The sequence below is a fragment of the Zeugodacus cucurbitae genome, chromosome 6, assembly GCF_028554725.1.
Source record: "Zeugodacus cucurbitae isolate PBARC_wt_2022May chromosome 6, idZeuCucr1.2, whole genome shotgun sequence".
Classification (NCBI taxonomy): Eukaryota; Metazoa; Arthropoda; class Insecta; order Diptera; family Tephritidae; genus Zeugodacus; species Zeugodacus cucurbitae.
This window is the reverse complement of record NC_071671.1, coordinates 66,401,301-66,423,505: the sequence shown is the minus strand read 5'-3', so window position 1 is coordinate 66,423,505 and position 22,205 is coordinate 66,401,301. Positions and strand designations below refer to the sequence as shown.

Below are 22,205 nucleotides of genomic sequence, written 5' to 3'. Positions count from 1 at the left end.
TACATATATCCGACAGAGAGCCTTTAAAACCTTTAGAACTATGCCAGTCGGACTAGACAATAAACAACGCCCATCTATTCAACAAAGCTTTAAACAAACATCTCTGTATCAGAAATAAGTAGGTACACTAGAACGAAAAAAGACCTTGAAGGGCTCACAAGTTTACAAAGAATTTCGACAACTTTTTCGACATAATACCTACAAATATTTAATAAAGAAACATTTTTTATATTTTCAAATGCATTTATTTAATAATTTTTTATTGGCTAAAGCGTTATAATACATAATAATCGATAATGCTGGTTAAAATTTAAATATTACTTAAGCGCATGCTTTTATAATTTTATAAAAATAAATCAAAAACTAAATATGTCTAGGTATAAGGAAAGTGTAGAAGATGTAAAAATTATACTACGGGGTTATAAGCTAAAAACGGTAAGTTTTTCTACGAGAATTTGAAAAAAAAAGTGTATAAATATATAATATATGTATGTGTAAGTAGTAGTGTGTAATTTCATAATTTCGTAAAGATGCCTTCACTATCCATTATTTGAAGCAACCACTTGGTACGCTTTTAAAGCTTCTTCGCCCTCAAATTCGAAGTTGACAAATTGCTGGCGGGCGCACGTAGACGCGTCGGACGCGCCAACTCCATCGGCACTGGATTGCCCTTGGTGCGCTGCGCCAAGTGGATGCGCGTCACTTTGGTGGTGAGCGCGCGCTTGCGCAATAGCACCGCGCCCAATGTCTTCATAGCCTCTTCCGTGCTGGAACTGCCACTGCCGCTGCTCGAGTTCGACTCGACCGTTTTCGGTGCCAATACCAGCGATGAGGAGACGTTGCGAGCGGCGTGTCGCGTCTTCACAATGCTGCTGCTTGAGGCGCGTACTGGTATTTTACTCGCCTGTTGCTGAGGTTTGCTTGTAGGAGGCGCCATGGATGCTTCTTTGGCTGCATCAGTGGCGCTTCTATCGCGCAATGAACGCCTGCGTTGTGTAACTTCACTGGCGGTCTCATTGTCGCTAGTGTCGCCACCAGCATCATCCAAATTGCCACCGCTCATCGACAAACGCCGCCGTGTCATCATGCCGCCGCGTTGCGGTGACGGCGTACTCACATCTTCATTGTTGTTGCTTTTGCGACGTTTCTCCTTCGGCGCGCTGTTGTCTTTATCGTCTGCGCTGGGAGTATCAGCGTGTTTTTTGGCGCGCACAACGGATGTTGTGTCCGCTGTCGAGCGAGTAGCAGAGCGCGTGCGCGTTTTGTTTGTGACATCCGTAGCGGACTCACTATTGGCGCGCGGCGCAGATTTGGTTCTCGCATCCTCAGCTTTACGCGTAGCGGATTTTGAAGCGTCGTCAGCTTCCACGCTGGTTGCGGAGCTAGATTTATCAGCTGCATCCGCGTCAGCATTAACGCTCGTGCGCTTGGCCGATCGTGTGCGCTGCGCAGCGGTATCCGCGGGTGTTAACACGGCAACACTTGTCGCGGAACGGGTGCGCGTTGCGGAGCTTGCGTTTGTCGTCAAATTCGAATCACTTGAAGCGCTTGCTTTCGCTCCAGCAGACTTTCTTGTCGCTTCAGTGTTTTTCTCTGGCTCTGGTATTGTAAGCGAAGTAGAGCGTTGTCGCTCACTTCTGCGTGTTGGTCCGACCACTTCAGTGCTGTTCTCCTTTGTTGCATTTTCTTTCAACGGCTCGCTGGGCGGTGGCGAGGAGTTGCCACGGCGCGGACGCAACTGTTTCTTAGCTGGCGTTTCAGCACGTAGACGCTTCAAAAGCGGCGACTCTAAACGTGGCGAATAAGGCACCACGTCGGCGGTTGCGGCGCCAGTCGGCTTTGGTGTTGAGCAGAACGTTCGTTTCAAATTGACGCGTGCTGACGTCAGGGCTTTTGTCACGCTGGTGGATTCGGTGTTAGTTGGTTGTTGGTTTACAGTGTCAGTTCGGTCTTCAGCCTCGTCTTCAGTTGTGTCAGTGTCCTAAAATGTTTGTATTGTTTTATTAAAATGATTATTTGCTTTATTGAAGTTAGTTGTCTCAGTTATGTGCTTTACAAAATATTTTGATATTTTATAAATGGAAAAACTAAAGTCTATTCTAAGAACTTCTAAGTAAATTCGAAAATTTAAAACTAAACACCAAAACAGTTATACTAAGCAACGCACCACAACCGGCAACCGGCGTCCCTCTCACACCGCCTCGCCACACGCATACAAATCAGTAGCATCATTTTCAATTGGTGAATTCAATGTACGCAAATACATATATATTTTTTATATATAGACAGGGTTTATACAATATTGGAGAAAATGTAAATAAAACTACAAACTAAGTGCAAAAAAATACGTGCATTAAATGGGTGGTGGCGTTGGTTGACACTGGTGGAAGCGGTTGGTTGGGCGTGGGCGTATAGTTTGGGTTAGTAACTGTGCTGAGCTAACTACAGTTGTAATCCTCGTCGTCTGGTACTCACTTGATTCGGCGCCGATTGATTTGACTGACTGCGTGTGGCACGACGTTGCGTTTCCGTTAGATTCGCCACGGATATGTCACCACCACCGGCACGCCGTTGACGTCGCACTATGGTGCGCGGTGACATTACCGCCGGCGGTGAAGGCGGTACAACATCGGATGTATTGAGCTGCTGTGGAGAAAATTTTGAAATTTGTTAGCGATACAATTCATTTTTTTTTTTTGTAATTCCATTACTTACCTCTTCGACTTCGTTGTTTTTGGCGGCGCTTCGTGTCGCCGCACGCGCCAGCAGCCTGGTTGCCGGCGGCGGTAATTTCGCTTTTTCTTGCTCCTTGCTCCGCGTTTTTATTGATTCCTTCGGCTGCGCCTTCGCCGGCTCTTGCTGCACTTCCTTTGCTTTCTCTGGTTTATCGGTTTTCGGCGCCGACTGCTCGACGGTTTGCTGTTTGCTGGACTCCTTCGTTTGCCGCTTAGCTGGACTTGAGGCGCTACGCGTTGTCGTTGCTTGGCTTTGGCCAACTGCTGCATCGCTATTTGTTTTTGAATTTGATTCAGTGTCGTCGACGTCAACATTAAGTGTTGGCAGGTTTGCACGTCGCTTATTACGCCCTTTTGCCGCATCCTTAGTCGGCTCTGCGGCTTCCTCCTCCGCTGCGTTATTCTTTTCGGCATAACGTAAATTGCGTCTCACACGTGTATTGCGCACTTGGTGCTCTTCACGTGCTGGTTGCTCAGATTTCTTATCGGAATCTATGCGCGCCTCAATGCGTATCTTCGGCGAGCGTGGCGGTCCATCAGCCGCCTCGTTGTCCGATTGGCCACGTGTTGAATTCAACGATTTGCGCAGATAACGGTGACCCACGCGATTCTCGCGTCCATATGTTGTCGGCACACGCGCCGACGGTGAGATATCCTTCGTTATTATGCCACCATCGGCGGCTTGCTCAGCGACTGTGCGCGTATCCGAGACAGTAGGCGCCATTTCTTCGCTCGAAGTAGCAGGCTGTGACGCCAACTCAGTAGCGGCGTCAGCAGCAATGTCCTCTGATAGCGTAGCAACACTTTCTGTGCCATCAGGTGGTGGCTGTGGCGGCGGTTGTCGTGTTGGCTCATCCACCTTCTCACTCACTGCCGCCGCTTTACCACGTGCAGTCTGTCCGATTGCTGTGTCGTTGTCGTTCACTGTCTCATCATTGCTGTCCTAGAAGTGCAAGAAGCATTAGTTTCAAGTGTTAGCAGTGAAATTTAATAAACGTTACCTCTTCGCCTTCGGAATCGTTTGCTGCCGCCTTGTGGGCAGGATTGTACGTGCCATCGACGAGACCTTTAAAGTCTATGATGAGCTTGATTGTTCGCGGATCAAGATCAGCCTAAAGGAAGTATTTTAAATTTATATTTGGAAGGACCTTTCATATATATCTTTTACTCCTCACCGTTATCAACTTATCGGCGGTTTCTTTCATTTCACGCTTCAGCTGTTCATTCTGTGTGACACTCAACTCGAGCGTGATGAGCTCTTTGGCCAGCAGCTTGCACAAGTCTTTGTTGGTCAAATTGTTCAACATCTCTTGCAATATAGTTTCGGCGATTTTATTGTGTATCCAGCCGTCGGTTATGGACGAACTCTCCTGCCGTGTGGAGTCGATGATGAAACGTGTTATAGTTTCGGGGCGTATCTCGTGCAGCGGATTCTCATAAGGGGCACTTAATACAGTGGTCAACATTGGCAGCAGACAAGGCTGTAGCAAACCATGCCGCTTGCATTGAATAAGATTTTCGAGAAAAACGCCCAAGATTTGGTTAATATTTGCATCTGTTGAGATATAATAAATATGTTGAGAATTATATGTATAAAAAAAATTAAAAACTCGTTAACCTACCGGTGCTTGGATTAAAATAACGCAGCAGCAATTTTTCAATGATATCGCTAGACTTGATGTAGCCACGTAATATGAGGCGACAGAAGCCAACAATGATGGCACTAACGATGCATGTGTCATCGCAAGTGTCGAGAAAGTGTGACATCATATAGATGACATCCACACCCTGACCGGCGCTCAGCACATTCGAATCATCTTCGCTATCCAGAAATTCTAATGTGTTGTATAGCTGGCGGCCACTTTTCTTCGTTTTATTTTGGTCCTCTTGTTTGGCGAAATTATCCAAACCGTATCTAAATTAAAAAAATATATATTAATTATTAATTAAGCGTATGGATCGTTTGATGCGAAAATATACCTGTCCAGCAGTTCAAAAATACACGTTATTGACGTCTCCCATATGCGAATATTGTGATTTTTGAAAAATTGTGAATACAACTCCTCGAATACATCCTTGGCCAACACCTCGTACAGCATACTGCAGGCTGTACCGCATTTCAGCGCCCAATCACGTATGGCTATTTGATTCGAAGCAAGATGGCGACATATGAAATCCTATAAAAGTACAGTTAATACAAGTTTTGCTACAACAACTCAACAACTTGAAATACTCACATTATACAATTTCAAAATGCTCGGATTGAGTGAACGCACTTTGGGTGAAACGACCATGTGGAAGGCAATTTGTAAACTCTTCAATATGCACTCGGGTTTCAATGTTTTACGCAGTTGTAACGGGCGATTTAACTGAAAATAATACGTAAAATTTGGAACTTCATATTCAGGCACTAATACGTGATAATAAACTTACCGCATCAGCATTGGGATGATTCTCCAAAAGTGGTTGCAATAAGTTTGCATATTCTTCAGTAGCAGTGAGCTTCTCTTCAGTTATTTGTTGTGCACGCATATAATCTTTTTGCTTTACGAAATTCATTTCTTGTTCTTCCAAATCGAGAATTTTCACTTTTAGCGATGATAATTTCAAATTTAGATCGGCATTTGAGGAAGTCGCTAATAGTTCAGTGATTAACGTGCGATCGTGCAATAGATCATTTTGCTTGTTATTTAAACCGCATATATCTTGCACGATTTCCACAATAAACTATATATAATAAAGATTTATATTCATTTGACAAGTGAAATGAGGTTAGTTTAGCATGCTGCTCACCTGTATACGCGCATTTTGATCAGTTATTAGATTTTCGGTGCAGCGTACGATCATCTCGATCACCTTCTCATCCAGACGGAATGTTTTCAAAAGATACGCCAAAAGTTTCTGTAGATTACCACGGCCAATTTCATCACCCAAATCGAATGTGTAGAGCATTTCAGTGAGCGAGAGCAGTTTGTATTGAAATTCCATTAGCTCAAATTTGTCCATGTCCGCTTTTTGTAAATGGCAGAAGCTGTAAAGCGTAGATGTAAATATTAAGTACATAATTAATATTTTTAAAAGTCATTGCGACTTACTTCTCCACATAAGTACAGAATGTGCTCAATTCGGGCACAATTAAATCGTGCTCTTCGGCCAATTCCGTTTGCAAAAACTCGGTCAAAGATTGCCAATACAAAGCAATTTCCATGGATAGTTTTTCGTATGGCACCAAACGATGCATTTCACCATCTTCATCTAATGGCACACAGGCAATCAAGTCGTTTTTTTTCTGACGCCTTAAAAGTATATATAGAAATATTTTTTTTTATTAAATTATTTTTATTAATTAAATATTAAAAAACAAAAATACTCACTTAAATAACTCCTTCAGTGTCTGCTTTGTCACTTTACGAAAACGATCAATTTCACTCTCACTAGAATCTAATTTTAAAGCCGCTATTAGAGCAATAAGATCTTTTTGGTAAGATTCTATCCACTGTTGTAACATTATTGTGACTACCACTTTGCGTACAGCTTCGGAACGATCGTTAAGTCCCTGCTGTAGTAAGGTCAAACGCTGTGACACCTTATATGAACGCACCGGGTAACTACTCATGTGTAAATATGTATGTCGACGCACTTTCTCGTCAATGTCCCACAATCGATCCAGTATATAAGGTATAGTATGATAGTTGCGTCCCATACATGTTATTACAGCTTGTCGCACACGTGAGGATGGATCAGAGCAAAGGTGAAACTGATAAGCACGCAGCACTGGATCGTCCGGATTGTCTGGTACTTGCAAACGTTGCATTGCCAATATTGCTTGCACACGCACATTCGGCGAAGTATCATGTAAACGATGCAGCATATATTCTAATATACGATCGCATATTGCATCATCTAGTGCGGCTTCTTGACCAAGCGCTTTAAGTATCATGTTCACAAATTGACAAATGCGAAAACGTATGTGTGGATTGCGCGAAATGGTCTATCGAGAAAAATAAGTAAATTGTATCCATAGCTGTAAAGCTATAATTTTTAACACTTACCGTAAGCAGCCACTTGCACATATCAATCAACACAGGATGTGTATCTTCCCCATCATATGAACTTACAAATTTAGAACAAAATAATAATGTCGTTTCTGCGTACTCATTACCCTCATCGGCCACCATTGCAGTTTTTATCATTTTGATGAACGTAAACATGAATGCATCATGATCCATCTACCCAAAAAATATAAGCACATAATGAAAAATAGTAAATACCACAACGCGTTTTGTTGTTTACACACCTTGGCGTACAGTTGCTTCAATTCCTTAACATATTTTTTGTGGCTAGTTTCATTTAATTGCACATTGGACATTATTGTGTACATGGGGCCGTGCAACATCATCGAATTGCTGGCTGTAGCACTTACAGCACCACCCCGCTGACGACTTGCAGCAACTGTATTTTCTTTTTCTTCATCTGCAATTGGTATTTTTCGTTTTCGACCCATCTTTTAACACCTTGTGATGTGGGTTTGCGTTAACAATTATTTATTTTTTTATAATTTGACACAAACTCTACAAATAAGAAAAAAATGCTAACGCTTACTACACGATTTCAATAACTTATCTTGTCAAACGTTCCGTTAAAATTTTCCCAAGCAGCGTCCCTTTTTTCAATGTTGCCACACTTTCAGCGAATATTATAAATATGGAAGGGTTGCATTTCACATTAGAATTTTGAGTAACCGGTTCAGACAAATAAAAATTAGAATATATTATCAATACTGACAAGATAATAATATATTAATACAAAAAATAATATATTTATAAAACAGAAGTATTAATTTTTAAAAGTTTTTATGTAATTTTTAAAAACTCAATAGCCATATATATTTTTAAATATATTTTTAAAGTAAAAAAATCGTATTTTCCAGCACTGAATTCAAATCAAAACAAAAATAGCGATAGATTGAATTGGAATTAGCGTGGAATGTTAAAACGTGCCGACATAACATTAACATAATTTCAAAATTATTGTGTTTTTTACAATTTAATATTTAAAAATACTAATTGTGAAAATGAGTGACACCTCACTTAAAATAAATAATTCTGACTATACAGTTTATGCATCAGCTGCTTGCAATCCAACTCCCCATTGCGCTGACTGGGGCGACAATGGGTTGATTGTTTTCGGCGCACACTTTTCCGTAGCAGTCGTTGATCCAAATGTAAGTAAATTTTTTAAATTTGTTTAAACGTGGGTAAAAATAATAACAATTTTTCTTCCAAAAAGTATAACGGCTCCGCCAAACACATTGCTACTTATAAAGGACATGAAGCTCGTGTTAATGCAGTACATTGGTTACGGTTGCCGTCCGGCGAACCAGAGTCATACTTCATATCAGGAGCTGATGATTGTAAAGCTTGCATTTGGCACTTTGATAAAACATCCGATGTTGTGCGTTTTGAACCACTTATACACGATGGCCCAGTCACAGACATTACAAGTCTTTATTTGCCACACAATAATTGGTTAATTGCCACAGCTGCTGAGCAGACTGTAACATTGTGGAGCTTCAACAACTCAAACATAGAACTAGTGCAAAAAATAAGCAACACCAATAGTTACACGCTTGGTCTCAGTCTATTTCGTATGCCAAAAAGCGAACAATTTCTTTTGGCTTTTGGAAATGATAAGGGCAACATATATCTATGGGCGCAAGACAAGCCGCTGAAATCCAATAGCACTGAGGAGGATGCAAAACCATTTCGTATGGTGCATCACATGACCGGTCATGAGGACTGGGTGCGTGCACTTGATGTTATCGAAGATGGCGACGACATTTTATTAGCAAGTGCGGCTCAAGACAATTTCATACGACTGTGGCGTATTTCGAAACGCACGCAGGAGCAGGCACTTGAAAATAGAGTAGATATTTGTAATATAATGGAAGAAGAATCCATTGAAATACGTGTAGAGGAGAAAATTATACATTTAAGTGAAAGCAATTGGTGTGCGATTAGCTTGGAATCGGTGCTTTACGGACACGAAGGTTGGGTGTATGGCGTGAACTGGCACCGATCAAAGGAACATGGTAAGCGCACATAACTGCATCAAGAAATATTAAAATCCGATAAAAGAAATTTGTATTTAAGGTCTACGTTTGCTATCCGTTTCAATTGATAAGTCAATTATCATTTGGGCACCTAGTGAAGATGGTGTATGGATGGAACAGGTGCGTGTTGGCGAGGTCGGCGGTAATTCTTTGGGATTTTATGGCGGAAAATTCTCCAGTGACGGCAAATCCATATTTGGACACAGTTATCAGGGTGGTTTCCATATTTGGCATCAAATGGCGGATAATGAAAATCTTTGGTCACCCGGTGTCATAATAGGTGGACATTTCGACGAAGTACGCGATTTGGCTTGGGCACCAAATGGTGAATTTTTAGTGAGCGTGTCCGCTGATCAGACTACACGCATACATGCACCATGGCGACGTGCCAATGATCAGAGCGATGATATGATAACTTGGCATGAATTAGCACGTCCGCAAGTGCATGGATATGATATGCAGACAATTGCAATACTCTCACGCTACAAGTTTGCGAGTGGTGCAGAAGAGAAAATTGTACGCACATTCCAGGGATCTGCGAATTTCATTGAAAACTTCCGACGCATAACCGGTGCTCAAGATGATGCTGAGGGCGATGCCTTATTGGAAAGTATGTTTTCTTGTAATTCAATTTCAATATCCAAGCAACTAATTATAAATATTTTGCACAGCTTTACCAAAAGGTGCCTCTGTACCTTCACTGGGTCTATCAAATAAGGCCGTATACAGTGCTGACATTGATTCGGTTTCCAAAGAGAAGCACATTAAAGATGAATACCCTGAAAATTATTTCATACCGGTCACACTGGACTCACCGCCACAAGAAGAGACACTCATGCAAAATACGCTTTGGCCAGAAATGCAAAAGCTTTACGGTCATGGCTTCGAAATTTATGCACTGGCCGCTTCACCAGACGGCAAAGTTTTGGCTTCGGCATGTCGCGCCACAAACGAGGAGCATGCGCAAATAATACTTTGGTGAGACGACATTTCTTGATTAGATTTGTGTATAAAATACCTAATCCAAATCACTTTGCAGGGACACCAATACGTGGAAGCAAATTCAAAAACTCCCGGCGCATAAACTCACAGTAACCCAAATGCGATTTTCACCAAATGGCCGGCTCTTGCTCTCTGTCTCACGCGATCGCACCTGGGCACTTTTCGAACGTGTTGAAGATTCAACCACCACGAATAATCAATACACTTATCGTTTGAAACAAAAATCGGCTGCTAAAATGTCGGTGCATAGTCGTATAATTTGGACATGTGATTGGTCGCATGATGGCAAATATTTTCTGACTGGTGGTCGAGATGCAGTGCTCGGCGTATGGACGCAAATTGAAAATAATGAATGGGCCGTGTGCCTCAAGGAAACTCACTCAAACCCAGTGACTGCACTTGCACTCGCACCAAAACTAGTAAGGACTGGAGTGTATCAGCTTGCCTTAGGTTTTTCGAATGGTGATATTTTGCTGCAACAGTTTGAAGAAGTTGGAAAACAATTGAACGCTCTAAGCGACACGTAAGTTTACCCTGATATATCATTTAACCCATTTTTTTTATTTAATATTTACATATATTTCGGTTTACAGCAAAGTTATTTTTGAGAAAGCGCATGACTCTGCTGTGAAGCGAGTGCAATTCCAGCCATTACGTGAAGCGAATAATAGTAGTGCTGACCATTTTCTTCTTGCTAGTTGCGGTGACGACCATTTCGTTAGAATATTTAAGTGCCCACATACATTTGAGCACAAAAAAACGTGAATGCAATAAATATCTGTGGATGCATGAATATCAAAAGTAATAAACAAAACAATTGTACATACACATATTTTTTTATTGATAAAATCAATTCACTTTAAATAAACACTTATTTTAACATAGACTTCATTGTAAGGAAAATAATTGGAAGGGTATAAAAGTTTAATTTTAAAACACTAAATTTAATAAACATGAACAAATCTTTTTGTTGTATATGTAGCTTCATTTGCAGGCAACATTTCCGTTACAAAAACTATACGACCCTCCTTCGTCAGCGCAACGTCGCAAGTACGATCAGTTTCGTCACAATAAGTATTTTTTAAACAATTCACAGATGGACGTATGTCAAGCTAAAATAAATATAAATTTGAATAAATAACGTATGAATTGGATAAGATTTCAATTAAATTATAATTATTTATTTGATTCGAATTATTAGCCGTAAGTTTCCATGACTACTTTTTATAGACATAATCTTAAATTACTTTTGTTCTACTTACGTTCCATAAACTCTCTAATGTAGAACTGAAAACACAGATGCGGCGGTTATGGCAATCTGCAACAACTATTGTGCCATCATCGTCACAACACACACCAGAGGGACATGAAAATTGTAAAGTTCCAAATCCACGATTGCCTTTAGTTCTTATAATCTGTAACTCATTAACATTAATAATACATTGATTAATATATATATATATATATATATATATATATATATATATTATATATATACCTTTTCCTTCGCAGGATCAATAAGATGCAAGCAGTGATTTGCATAATCTGTTACAATTAGGTTCCCCTTGGGTGTATAACATATGCCACGCGGTGTTATTTCGTAACCACTGAACTTGCAAATACCTAGCGGTATTTCACGGATGAAACGTCCATTATGCTCGAATTGTTGTATGCGATGATTTGCCGAGTCCGTAACAGCAATTTGTAAATTTGAGTTCACAGAAACATCAAATGGGAATTTGAAATTTCCACATTCTGAGCCCAAACTACCAAATGATAGCAGATATTTTCCACCTGATGTGAATACTTGTATACGATGGTTATTTTTATCTGCAATAATAATTCGACCACTTTTGTCCACACAGATTCCGGCAGGCGCATTAAACTGGCCATTACTGCTCCCTTTTTGCCCAAACTTATACATAAATTGTCCTTTTGCACCGAAAATCTGTACATTATGGTTACGTCTATCAGTAATTAAAAATTGTCCTACTTTATTTACACAAACTCCCCAAGGACGTCCAAGGTGACCATCATCAGTCCCTTTGGGTGCAAAAGTCAATGTCGGTAAATCTGAACGTAAAACTTTGACCATTTCGAATCCAGGTACTGCTTGTCCAATACCAATGTTTGTACTATTTTCATTTTGTTGAGTTTCAAATATGTTAGTTGTATCTGTTTCCGCATTTGGTTCAACTTCGTTATTAAGATTTGCTTGAAATGTGGTAAAGAATGTATTTTGTGAGTTAACATCTTGCACACCATTTGGAATGTTGAATATGTTAGTAAGGTCATTTTGGCCATCAAGTTCAATGGATCCTAGGGTTTCTATATTCCTCAAAACGTTACTCGAAAATTGAGGTGGATAAAACTTATAAAATTCGTCTTTATAATGTTTTCCCTCATATAATTGAGCAAACCTATCCACTTGTCGCTGTGCCTCTAATACTTGCGTAACAATGTAGAAATTTTCTAAACGGGGCCCATTACCAAAAAGCCTATGTAATTTATTAGTAGAATTGATTAAACCCGTATATGATGCCCTCAATGTAGACATTTGCTCATACATAACGTCCATTCGATTTCTATGCATTTTATTTACAATCTCTAAAAGATTATGTTCTCTTTGCTCCAAAGCCGCTATAAGCGGCCGAAAAGTATTCCGTATGCTTTGTGCCAACATATTGCAGTTGTCATCAATATTTCGGCTACATTCCACTTCTTCAAAACCAATATTTTCGAAACATCTCGAAGCCAAATTACCACATTGTGTGAGGTGATAAATTAAATCTTTCCTTTGGTTTAGGAAATTGTCAATTTCAAAACAATTGTGTGCGGCATGGTTTTCAGGTAAGCAATGCTCACAAAGTAACGCTCTGCAATCTTCACAAATATACAGTAAGATTTCATTGTGTACCCTACATCTCTGCGTGTACCGCGAAGTATTGCCTATATTTGGCGTCATTGTTGAATCACTAACTTTGCTTCCAGACATTTTATTGTTGCGCGATTTTTCTGAAGTGGTTATTGACGGCACCTCATGCGGTTTTAAATCAACTATATAGAAGTTTCAAAAAAAATTAGAAATTTACGAAATAATGTGAAGTTTTAAAGTATAACTTACCAATTTCCCCTTTATTATTCTTTAAAAACTGTTTTGGTTTAAAATGCTTCGAACAGACTATCGCTAATTTTAAATTTATTTCATTACCTTTATGGCAAAAATTTAACCATTTATTTCTTAATTTTGTTTCTTTTGGAAAGGGAAAGAATTGATATTTTCGGTTATTCGTTTGGTTGGAGCAATTAAAAACCGAGCACTGCATTATGGACAAATAACGGAACCCCACCAATAACACATACAACAATTGTCAATTACAGTAATAAATAATTATTTATGAACAAATTAATTGTATTGACTTGATTTCAATTTCTGGTGTAACGAATTTTATAATCGTTCACTTTATGGCCGTTGCAAATTTTTTTTAAAAGATGAAAGTTAAATTTGACAGTCTCCATAAAGATGTAAGTCATTGAATCAGTAATCGATACATACAATTTACCGATTAGAAAATTCAACTCATAGAATTTTTTTTTAATTTCCAAGGAGAGAATAATTTTATTTAGGTGCTTTTTGTTTGTTTATGTGTATCAATTGATTTGATATCTTTTGGCAATTCGCAAACATTATGTTAAAAATGTTTAATTATAATGTTTGCAAATTTCTTGGGATGCGCCTCTGGTTGTCAAACTTTTGTTGGTATTCTTTACGCAACCCTTCACAACAACAATTTTGTTTTCTATCTGTAGGCTTATCTTGTTGCTGACCTTAACCGCATCAATTGCGACATGTGTATATAGAATAAAAGTATATTCATATGTATTCATTGAACTAAATTTTCAGCAGACTCTTTCTCGTTTCGGTTTCTGTGGGTAACACTATTTGAGGAAGTCACCATAATGATACACATTAAGTGCAAGGACACAAACTTGGAACCAATACCCGTTAAGGTAATTTGGTTTTATAGTTTAGTTAATGATTCATATTTCTTTATAATAAAATATAATTTTTTGTCTAGATTGGTATAATTGGTGGTAGCGGTCTTGATGATCCCGATATTTTAGAAAACCGTAAGGAAACCGAAGTCAAAACTCCATTCGGCAATCCTTCAGATGTTTTGATCGAGGGTGAGATTGGAGGTGTGAAGTGCGTATTATTGGCACGTCATGGCCGGAAACACAACATTATGCCAACTAATGTAAATTATCGTGCCAACATCTGGGCCATGCGTCAAGTCGGTTGCACACATTTGATTGTATCAACAGCATGCGGTTCGCTGCGTGAAGACATCAAGCCTGGTGATTTGGTGGTACCAAATGATTTCATTGATCGCACCACAAAACGCGCACAAACATTTTACGATGGCGGTGCGGAAAGTCCGCGTGGTGTTTGTCATTTAAGTATGTTCCCATCGTTCAGTGAACGCGTGCGCTCGCTGCTTGTTGCCACTGCCAAAGAGTTGGATTACAATGTGCATGATAAAGCAACGATTGTAACAATTGAAGGACCACGTTTCTCTTCACGTTCTGAAAGTAATATGTTCCGTCAATGGGGTGGTGATCTTATTAATATGACGACATGCCCCGAAGTTGTGCTGGCCAAAGAGGCGGGACTTTTATATGGTTCCATTGCTATTGCAACTGATTACGATTGTTGGCGCATGGGTTGCGAGGGTGTAAATGTGCAAGATGTGCTAAAGACTTTCGCCGCAAATGTTGTCAAAGTAAAGCACATACTAATGAAAGCTGTGCAGAATATAGCCAAAGAAGATTGGACCGAAGACATTTTAGATGCCAAGGTACCACTTATATTGTGTTATCTAAGACATATTTATTTATAACATTTTAATTGATTTTTACATAGGAATGTGTTTGCAAGAACACAATGTCTGGTGCAATGTGACGCTTTTTACGATTAAGCCATGAAGTTACTAGTGAAATCATACAACGCCGACGTCCCCTAATATCCGGCTCAAAATTAAACGATACAAACAACAAAATGGATTTTCTGCCTAAATTACATTCTATTTCAATACTGTATGACTTAGCTCCAGCCACGAAAAGACAAGCTGAGCAAGGGACAACTCATAAAAAGCAAAGAAAAACACAGCAAAACCGAAACACGGAATGCACAGCATAATTATAAAATAATTGCATTTTATTATATTTTACTATACCACAATATGTTGTGGCTAAATTATGTAACAGCATTTACTCTTCCATATTTGTAACTGTGGTCGTCTCGCGTATCGCATTTGAAATATTTTACAATAAAGTGAAAATCAGTTAATTTAATAACAAATGTTTGGCATACTTATTTAATGGAATGGTTCTATACTCCATTTGTACACCTCTTGATATTCCACTTGTTTCTCTGTAATCGTATATTCTGGTTGAAAATATGTCGTTGTAATTATTTGCTTTACAAACTTTTGTGTTGAAATTTACAAAATTTTAAAGTCACGGTATAAAAATTATATAATATTATTCTGGAATTCTGTTAAGCGCACAGAAGTCATTTCACTTACCTAAACAAGACAACTAAATCAACATGGCGTGCTGCGAGAGGGAAGCGAAACCTGCACCGAAACAAGCGCCTGCAGAGGCAGGATGCTGCGGTTGCATGGTCAAAGTAAGATGAAAGCAAATAATTAACAAAAACAAGAGATAATTAAATATTGAATTCATGTGTTTAGATTGGCATAATTGGCGGCAGCGGCTTAGATGATCCGGATATATTAGAAGGACGTAAGGAAAAAACCGTTTCCACTCCTTATGGCGCCCCCGCTGATGTGCTTATTGAAGGTACAATTGGTGGTGTTCAATGTGTGCTGCTGGCACGACACGGCAGGAAGCACAATATAATGCCAACCAATGTTCCATATCGTGCGAATATTTGGGCACTCAAAGAAGAGGGCTGTACGCATGTACTCGTGTCTTCGGCTTGTGGTTCGCTGCGAGAGGACTTCCAACGAGGTGATTTAGTCATACCCGATGACATCATCGATCGTACAACGCAACGTGTTGAAACATTTACTGATGGCCAGCCTGGAAGTCCCCCTGGCGTATGCCATTTACCCATGTCTCCTTTGTTTAATGAGCCCACACGGAAAATCTTATTAGCCGCAGCAAAAAAACTAAATTACAACCCACATGAACGTGGAACAGTCGTATGCATCGAGGGGCCACGTTACTCATCGAAGGCCGAAAGTAAAATGTTCGGAATGTGGGGTGGCGATTTAATTAACATGACTATTGTGCCCGAGGTGGTGCTGGCTAAAGAGGCGGCACTTCTATATGCCGGTGTAGCAATCGCTACCGATTACGATAGTTGGCGGGAAGGACATGAAGCTGTCAGTGTAAAACAAGTGGTGGACACTTTCGCAGCAAACGTCGATAAGGTAAAGAATATAATGAAAGAAGCAGTGAAAATGATTTCGCAACAGAACTGGTCAGAGGAAATACAGAAAGCTAAAGATTTGGTTAAGAATAATAACCAGGCTTTAAAGTAACCGTTAGACTATTTATATAATTTAGTGATAACCAAAAAGTACCAACAACATACATATATAAAATTGTATTAAGAAAAATCCGCATGAAATTTATGGCCCCCAAAATTACAAAGTAAACTAACTTATATATATACTGAGAAAAAAATAAAGCAACCAAACAGAGCAAACAAATTTATGTTCAATTATCACCGCATAAAAATTAAAAAATATGAAATTGTAAGTATGTATGTATATTAAATTATATCGTAATTATTAATCTTCGAATTTAAATTAGTACATAGGTAAGTCAATATCTAATTCATACACACACAAACTGTTTAGGGACATTTTCGCTCCACCTGTCCTTTGCCTGACTCTTCGTACTCTTGCGATGATATCCACATTTGCTGGAATGTGCCAATACTGGCCAAAATCGACCCACCGATCCAAGCGCCAAAACGTCGTTCGACACTACCGTTAGCCGAAATCATTTTCAAACGCGTGTTGGAAGGAGCACGTAGCTGTAAGTCGCGATTTAGACGCTCGGGGAATCCTTGCAAAAGTGTGTTACCGCCCGTCACTACAACTGAACCGAAGAGTGATAAACGCACATCTGCGTCACACATACCCACACTTGTAGAGGCCAATTGTCCTGCACCGAGCATGGCATGGTCAAATAAACTTTCCGCCAATTTAAAACGTTCTGAACCAAACTCTTGATGATAACCATTGGGGAATTCGTAATGCACACTGGGTATTTGCGCGGCCACTCTTTCATCATAAGGATTCTCTAATACTTGTAATATGTTCATTTGAAAATCTTGTAATAAAGATTTGAGCATATAATTTTGCCATGACTGTGTCAAGTTCTCGGGCAATTTACGCAAAGTGAAGCGGGCATTATCTCGTTCTTTAACAACATCTTTCGAGGCAATTTTATATGCCGGAGATAAATCTACACCCTGTTTTTCGAGATGTTGGCGGCACTGCATAGACAAGTAATCACCACCGAGTGGAGATTTCACAACCGCCTGCGATAGTACGTAACCTTCGTGCACAGGCACCGCAGATGTGTGTGTTGCGCCACTGTCTACCACCAAAGCGGTTGCACGACCACTCGAAAATGCCGCTAACACTGCGTTCTTTACCAAATAAAAAGCGGGCACATTATACTTTTCGAACATGAGTTCTGTCAGTTTTTCACGGTTGTTACGCACATTCCAAGATGCCTCAGAAAATAGTACAGGATGGTATTCAGGTTCTGATTGTATGACTTTGGCATACGTGTAGTCAATTACTTTTTCAAACAAATCCCAATTGTCGATCATGCCATCTTTCATATAAGTTTGTATCTCCATTTGAGTACGCGGCACATTTACGTATGTGGTATCGACATAATATTTGCGTGTATCTGCATCTGCAGGCAAAAATAATTAATAAATAATTTAATTTAGAAAGTTTCAGTGCATTTTTTATAATTACTATTTTGTGTTATATTGTTGTCAGTTTTTGTTTCCAAATCCATATTTGTGTCCGGTGCTGATGGAGCCACCCCTACTACAGAGGGAATCTCTGCTTTAGGGGTATCCTCTTGTGCATAACCCACGCGCAAAGAGTGATGGCCCGGATCAAATACAAGCGCTCCGATTTCATCTCCACCATACAACATATTTCCGGCGCTCATTTCTCTAACTTGCTAGGTTATTTAGTAACCTTTTCCACTCTAAATAAACAATATTTTAACTAAAATCCGGCGTTTATTAACTTTGCAATCGTTTGGCGTCTCGTTGTTTATGACAGTTGGATTTCTGACATTTCACAATAGTAAGTGCTGCCAAGTTTTGAGTTATATGTTGTTGCCATACCAATGTGTCAATAAATGTGATTCTAAAAAGAAAAACTTAATAAAATAATGCTTTTGAAGTAAAAAAAAATTAAGCGGTATATTTAAATTAGATACAATATAATATATTGAGTATGAGAATGTATTTTAAAAATATTTTTTGCTTTATTCGTTTTTTAATTTTAAAAGAATAAGCATTGCATATGGCATCGCTATAACATTTTGCTGAATAGAGAAAATAAGAAAAGGAAGCTACGGAAGCGGAAGAGATTTTCCAAAATGTAATTTGTTTTTAATATTTATTCAACGAAATTAAAATTGTTGGGTTGTGCTCCTTATAATACTAACAATAAACCAATAAATTCTAATAATCGCCGTCATCAGTATCCAGCTGAGCTTGTATTAAAACAATTTGATCATTCAAGTATTGATAAACGACGACTAGCGATATTATTAAGCCAACGACGACGTGCACCTAAAAAATAAGGAAGAAATGAATAATGTGTTCTTTCGAAGCGTGAAATTATTTGATAATTAAGTCGTACCATAATTAAACTCCACGCGTTTACTTCCGCCAAGTTGAACAAAGTCAATCGCAGCTCAATGGATAACACGTTACGTATATCCTTTAGTAGAGTACGAGCGGCCTTCTCAAAACGTGTTTTCGACTTTATAGCTACTTGCACAACATCAAGTATTTGATTTTTCTAAAATTGTGTACGAAAGAAAAATTTAAGCAAAAAAATGTAACCACTAGACATTAATGCACGCACCACTTTGTTGAGCAACCATACACTGGTGCACAAGCAGATATAATCCCAGGAGATAAGCACATAAATAGCTATATTACTAGCATAGAAAATACGTTTCCAAGGTGGAGAGAAAAATAAGTGCCAACTGGTTTGAAAGTACACAAGTGAGTAAACACCCGCCAGCAGACAGGTGCTATTCATCACCAACAGCAGCAGCATTTCTTTGTTCAATGCGCCGCTCACAAGCTCCACTTCGGCGGCTACCTCCTCAAATCGCTCATGGTATTGCGCCAATTCCTTTTGCAAATTATTCGCCGGCATCTTGACACACGCATTCGTGGTGCTGACACTTGCTGTCATTTCAATACCGTTTTCCACGATTTTCACGTCGGTTGTTAAATGCTCCATTAGCATGTCTTGCAAACCCACTTTCAACTGTCGCAACTCCTCGCGCAACAACCAACAATTCAGTGTGTATAGCTTTAGGGCACCGGCTAGCGCGAAATGTGGAATAAATAATCCAAAACTTATGAAAATATTATCCCAAGGCGGCAATTTGAATTCCATCTCATAAGCAATATACGCAGCAAAGCAAAGTGATATCCCGAATGTTGAGTATACCAAGAAGTAAGCAAATACCTCCTCCAAACTGAATTTATGCGCAAACACACGGTTGCAAACGCTGGAAATACCATTACATGCACGTCCCACTGCAGCCATTGAAAACAAGCGAAATATATAGATCTTAACTCCCAGCATCAGATGGGCGCGTATTAGTTGCCAGAAAAACGGAGACACGTCATAGAAAATCTTCAAAAGTGGTGAGTGCATGAAGTGCTGATTAATGCAGACGATGTAGAACAGCGTGAGTACCACGAAATTTACAAGACTCCACAGGGAAATGTGATACCGTTGTGTTTTGGACTCAAAGCTGTGCAGCTGAAATCCGGTGAGTACCAAAAAAGCATTGGTTATGCCTAAAACACGTTCCCAATTCATATTTGACGGCAGTGATTTACAAGAACGTTGGAGATTGGTTGACTAAATTATACTAGAGTTTGGCAATTCTCTAAATGTGATATTGATGAATTTGGTAAACTCGTGCATTAATGATACGAGTCAATTGTGATGCTAATCTGTGCAGACACCGGAAAATGTATGCAACAACAAATCGAAATTCGGTGAGTATAATCATCATAATTGTGATTACACACTTTTATAATGGTCGAAATATGGTTTCAAGAGCAATGCATTCCAGTAATGGTTAATTGTGGGTTACTCATAGTTATTCCTAGGCTTTCTAAACTGTTAAAAATTCGAGTGTGCCATTTTGAAATAAATAGTTATAGTTCAGTGGAGAATGCCTTGTGCTGCATTTATTAAGAAAATTCGCAAACATACTTACATTTGTTTCGTTTCATTGCGATTTTAGAGTGCATTGATACACTTTTGACACCTCATATCAGCGAATTGTAATTACATACATAGTCACATAGGTGCATGAGATTCCCACATGCTGTATGAATGGGCATTGTGCCAAGAAACTGATTCAATATTAACTGATGCGAGATTGTTGATTCGATTTTTTGTTGAGAATATTTGCCACATCGTCATCTAAGCGATTTTAATTGATTTCAACGAATTACGTCATATAAATAACATTTACCGGCATTTAACTATTAAAATTATAATGTTCATAGTTTGTCTGAATAAGCTTTCTAATGAATCATTTAAGAGCAACATTTTCCATTGAAATGTATTTTTTCTTATTTATATAGCAATATTCTGTAAATGTTGTCTACATCGCAATAGAGAAAGAAGAATATATTGTCTCAGTTAATTAGAAAATATTTTTTTTTTTATTTTTATAAACGAGTTTGAAAAAAATACATTAGTTCGTGACGTCATGCATGAATGGAAGGTTAAATTTCGTTTACAATTATTATGCAAATATAACAGTTCATTTCATTTAAGATCCGTGTTGCAATCTTGTCTCCATGAATCCTGGAATATATGAAGAACACAATAAAATATATTCACTGAAGTTGGCAATTTAATATTTTTTGGTGCAGGAGAAATTACAATCAACATTTTCCGGAAACTTGGCGGACTTCCAAGCACATAAGGGAACTTTCTGCAACAAATTATGTTACTTACTACTAAGTAGCCAATTGGGAAAATATATTTTTCTAAAAAATACTGATCGCATATATTAAGAACCTGCCGCCAAACTGATTGGAACATGTTCGTAAAAATTCAAAGTCTCCAACTCCGACTCTTCCAATCTAAGTCGTACCTCTACAATCACCGTCGAAGTCAACGAGTCTCCAACTCCGAATATATTTGCAGCCTTAACAGTCGTAGCTCTTCTAAAAAAGTGGCATTTACATATTTGCCATTCAAAGTGTAACATTTCACAAGTTGGCAGACAGAACGGTGCTACAAAAACGCTTCTTCAATCTAAGTCGTATCACTGTCGAAGTCAACGAGTTTGATAAATATTTATTTTTTTTTTTACTTAATATGCACGTTGCCTATGGTCACAATCACGTTTTAAGGCAATACTAAGGGGTTCATTACAAATATATGTACATATATGTTATTAAGTGCGCTGCTCATTATACTCATATGTAAATAATACTATATTATTTTACTAAATTATGTTTGCCCCGTCTCAACAAGTAGCGTTACAAGTACTTTTTTGAGCATACACTACAGTTGGGGGCCAAAGTCCACATTGGATTTAAAAAAAAATAAATAAAAATAAAACTTGATATTTATGTGTATATGTATGTATGTGAGCAGACATTACGTTTTATTTTCAAAACCATCAGAGTCATAAAAGCAGCAGTGCATTTATGCATGAATATAAACAGAGAGCAACAACTGTGTCAAGAGAGAGTAAATACGACGTTGTTCAATTGAGTAATTATGCCACTCAGTGTGATCACATCCTTATGAGTCCCGATTTTCATTATTTTTTATAGGTAGATGGTCCCGATTTTGGTAATTTTTATCTCAAATAAAGTAAAGAAGATTTATAACAAATCATAGTGAATATTAGTGTAATTTTAAATATTAAAAAGAAATATTAATTTTATTCTTGAAATATTCTTGAAGTATAAAGGAACCCCTCATATTTTATAAATTTGCCTTTTGGAGTACAAATAAAGTAAAAATGAACTGTATCCATAATACACTAGTATTTAC

General features: G+C 38.6%; 7 protein-coding genes and 1 long non-coding RNA gene across 10 annotated transcripts; 4 read left to right on the top strand and 4 right to left on the bottom strand.

Moving 5' to 3' along the window:
• Nucleotides 1–258: 258 nt before the first annotated feature.
• On the bottom strand, nucleotides 259–7,382 carry LOC105211699 (condensin complex subunit 3). Of its 2 annotated transcripts, none has more exons than XM_029039865.2 (14): nucleotides 7,033–7,382; nucleotides 6,788–6,964; nucleotides 6,110–6,726; nucleotides 5,831–6,031; nucleotides 5,529–5,766; nucleotides 5,169–5,462; nucleotides 4,973–5,104; nucleotides 4,716–4,912; nucleotides 4,358–4,650; nucleotides 3,911–4,290; nucleotides 3,737–3,847; nucleotides 2,716–3,678; nucleotides 2,476–2,646; nucleotides 259–1,981 (listed from the first exon to the last, which is right to left on the bottom strand). In XM_029039865.2, the coding sequence occupies exons 1-14, from the start codon at nucleotides 7,237–7,239 to the stop codon at nucleotides 575–577; spliced, it is 5,388 nt and encodes a 1,795-aa protein (XP_028895698.2). In that variant the 5' UTR covers nucleotides 7,240–7,382; the 3' UTR covers nucleotides 259–574. The 2 variants fall into 2 exon arrangements, with proteins under 2 accessions (XP_028895698.2, XP_011181583.2); XM_011183281.3 differs by having other exon boundaries at nucleotides 2,476–2,643.
• A 297-nt stretch (nucleotides 7,383–7,679) lies between these two features.
• Nucleotides 7,680–10,735, top strand: LOC105211698 (elongator complex protein 2). The gene is made up of 6 exons (XM_011183280.3): nucleotides 7,680–7,959; nucleotides 8,025–8,826; nucleotides 8,888–9,457; nucleotides 9,519–9,825; nucleotides 9,887–10,372; nucleotides 10,443–10,735. Exons 1-6 carry the CDS (start codon nucleotides 7,810–7,812, stop codon nucleotides 10,612–10,614), a joined length of 2,487 nt encoding a protein of 828 aa, XP_011181582.2. The 5' UTR covers nucleotides 7,680–7,809; the 3' UTR covers nucleotides 10,615–10,735.
• Nucleotides 10,667–13,256, bottom strand: LOC105211697 (protein wech-like). The gene is made up of 4 exons (XM_011183277.3): nucleotides 12,974–13,256; nucleotides 11,348–12,906; nucleotides 11,112–11,264; nucleotides 10,667–10,961 (listed from the first exon to the last, which is right to left on the bottom strand). The coding sequence occupies exons 1-4, from the start codon at nucleotides 13,173–13,175 to the stop codon at nucleotides 10,794–10,796; spliced, it is 2,082 nt and encodes a 693-aa protein (XP_011181579.2). The 5' UTR covers nucleotides 13,176–13,256; the 3' UTR covers nucleotides 10,667–10,793.
• Nucleotides 13,257–13,642: 386 nt separating this feature from the next.
• LOC105211696 (S-methyl-5'-thioadenosine phosphorylase) lies at nucleotides 13,643–15,211 on the top strand. Its single transcript, XM_011183276.3, has 3 exons — nucleotides 13,643–13,860; nucleotides 13,929–14,708; nucleotides 14,774–15,211. The coding sequence occupies exons 1-3, from the start codon at nucleotides 13,810–13,812 to the stop codon at nucleotides 14,810–14,812; spliced, it is 870 nt and encodes a 289-aa protein (XP_011181578.3). The 5' UTR covers nucleotides 13,643–13,809; the 3' UTR covers nucleotides 14,813–15,211.
• Nucleotides 15,212–15,312: 101 nt separating this feature from the next.
• On the top strand, nucleotides 15,313–16,592 carry LOC105211695 (S-methyl-5'-thioadenosine phosphorylase). The gene is made up of 2 exons (XM_011183274.3): nucleotides 15,313–15,541; nucleotides 15,606–16,592. Exons 1-2 carry the CDS (start codon nucleotides 15,461–15,463, stop codon nucleotides 16,419–16,421), a joined length of 897 nt encoding a protein of 298 aa, XP_011181576.2. The 5' UTR covers nucleotides 15,313–15,460; the 3' UTR covers nucleotides 16,422–16,592.
• A 43-nt stretch (nucleotides 16,593–16,635) lies between these two features.
• LOC105211694 (actin-like protein 6B) lies at nucleotides 16,636–18,257 on the bottom strand. Its single transcript, XM_011183273.3, has 2 exons — nucleotides 17,883–18,257; nucleotides 16,636–17,817 (listed from the first exon to the last, which is right to left on the bottom strand). Exons 1-2 carry the CDS (start codon nucleotides 18,082–18,084, stop codon nucleotides 16,739–16,741), a joined length of 1,281 nt encoding a protein of 426 aa, XP_011181575.2. The 5' UTR covers nucleotides 18,085–18,257; the 3' UTR covers nucleotides 16,636–16,738.
• A 329-nt stretch (nucleotides 18,258–18,586) lies between these two features.
• Nucleotides 18,587–20,007, bottom strand: LOC105211693 (uncharacterized). Of its 2 annotated transcripts, XM_011183272.3 has the most exons (3): nucleotides 19,017–20,007; nucleotides 18,789–18,950; nucleotides 18,587–18,718 (listed from the first exon to the last, which is right to left on the bottom strand). In XM_011183272.3, the coding sequence occupies exons 1-3, from the start codon at nucleotides 19,992–19,994 to the stop codon at nucleotides 18,608–18,610; spliced, it is 1,251 nt and encodes a 416-aa protein (XP_011181574.2). In that variant the 5' UTR covers nucleotides 19,995–20,007; the 3' UTR covers nucleotides 18,587–18,607. The 2 variants fall into 2 exon arrangements, with proteins under 2 accessions (XP_011181574.2, XP_054091141.1); XM_054235166.1 differs by having other exon boundaries at nucleotides 18,660–18,950.
• On the top strand, nucleotides 19,804–21,769 carry LOC128922866 (uncharacterized). Its single transcript, XR_008472061.1, has 3 exons — nucleotides 19,804–19,944; nucleotides 20,007–20,176; nucleotides 20,970–21,769. It is a non-coding gene; the product is annotated as an uncharacterized LOC128922866 (long non-coding RNA).
• Nucleotides 21,770–22,205: the final 436 nt, after the last annotated feature.

Coding starts and splice junctions, on each gene's coding strand:
- LOC105211696 (XM_011183276.3), top strand. CDS start 13,810: ATGATACACATTAAGTGCAAGGACACAAACTTGGAACCAATACCCGTT. Junction 13,861..13,928: donor TGGAACCAATACCCGTTAAG/GTAATTTGGTTT, acceptor TTTTTTGTCTAG/ATTGGTATAATTGGTGGTAG. Junction 14,709..14,773: donor AAGACATTTTAGATGCCAAG/GTACCACTTATA, acceptor ATTTTTACATAG/GAATGTGTTTGCAAGAACAC.
- LOC105211699 (XM_029039865.2), bottom strand. CDS start 7,239: ATGGGTCGAAAACGAAAAATACCAATTGCAGATGAAGAAAAAGAAAAT. Junction 5,767..5,830: donor TTCTGTACTTATGTGGAGAA/GTAAGTCGCAAT, acceptor TACGCTTTACAG/CTTCTGCCATTTACAAAAAG. Junction 3,848..3,910: donor CCGCCGATAAGTTGATAACG/GTGAGGAGTAAA, acceptor TACTTCCTTTAG/GCTGATCTTGATCCGCGAAC.
- LOC105211693 (XM_054235166.1), bottom strand. CDS start 19,994: ATGAATTGGGAACGTGTTTTAGGCATAACCAATGCTTTTTTGGTACTC. Junction 18,951..19,016: donor TATGGTTGCTCAACAAAGTG/GTGCGTGCATTA, acceptor ACACAATTTTAG/AAAAATCAAATACTTGATGT.
- LOC105211697 (XM_011183277.3), bottom strand. CDS start 13,175: ATGCAGTGCTCGGTTTTTAATTGCTCCAACCAAACGAATAACCGAAAA. Junction 12,907..12,973: donor GAATAATAAAGGGGAAATTG/GTAAGTTATACT, acceptor ACTTCTATATAG/TTGATTTAAAACCGCATGAG. Junction 11,265..11,347: donor TTGATCCTGCGAAGGAAAAG/GTATATATATAA, acceptor AATGAGTTACAG/ATTATAAGAACTAAAGGCAA.
- LOC105211698 (XM_011183280.3), top strand. CDS start 7,810: ATGAGTGACACCTCACTTAAAATAAATAATTCTGACTATACAGTTTAT. Junction 7,960..8,024: donor TAGCAGTCGTTGATCCAAAT/GTAAGTAAATTT, acceptor TCTTCCAAAAAG/TATAACGGCTCCGCCAAACA. Junction 10,373..10,442: donor TTGAACGCTCTAAGCGACAC/GTAAGTTTACCC, acceptor TTCGGTTTACAG/CAAAGTTATTTTTGAGAAAG.
- LOC105211695 (XM_011183274.3), top strand. CDS start 15,461: ATGGCGTGCTGCGAGAGGGAAGCGAAACCTGCACCGAAACAAGCGCCT. Junction 15,542..15,605: donor GCTGCGGTTGCATGGTCAAA/GTAAGATGAAAG, acceptor TCATGTGTTTAG/ATTGGCATAATTGGCGGCAG.
- LOC105211694 (XM_011183273.3), bottom strand. CDS start 18,084: ATGAGCGCCGGAAATATGTTGTATGGTGGAGATGAAATCGGAGCGCTT. Junction 17,818..17,882: donor CAACAATATAACACAAAATA/GTAATTATAAAA, acceptor TTTTGCCTGCAG/ATGCAGATACACGCAAATAT.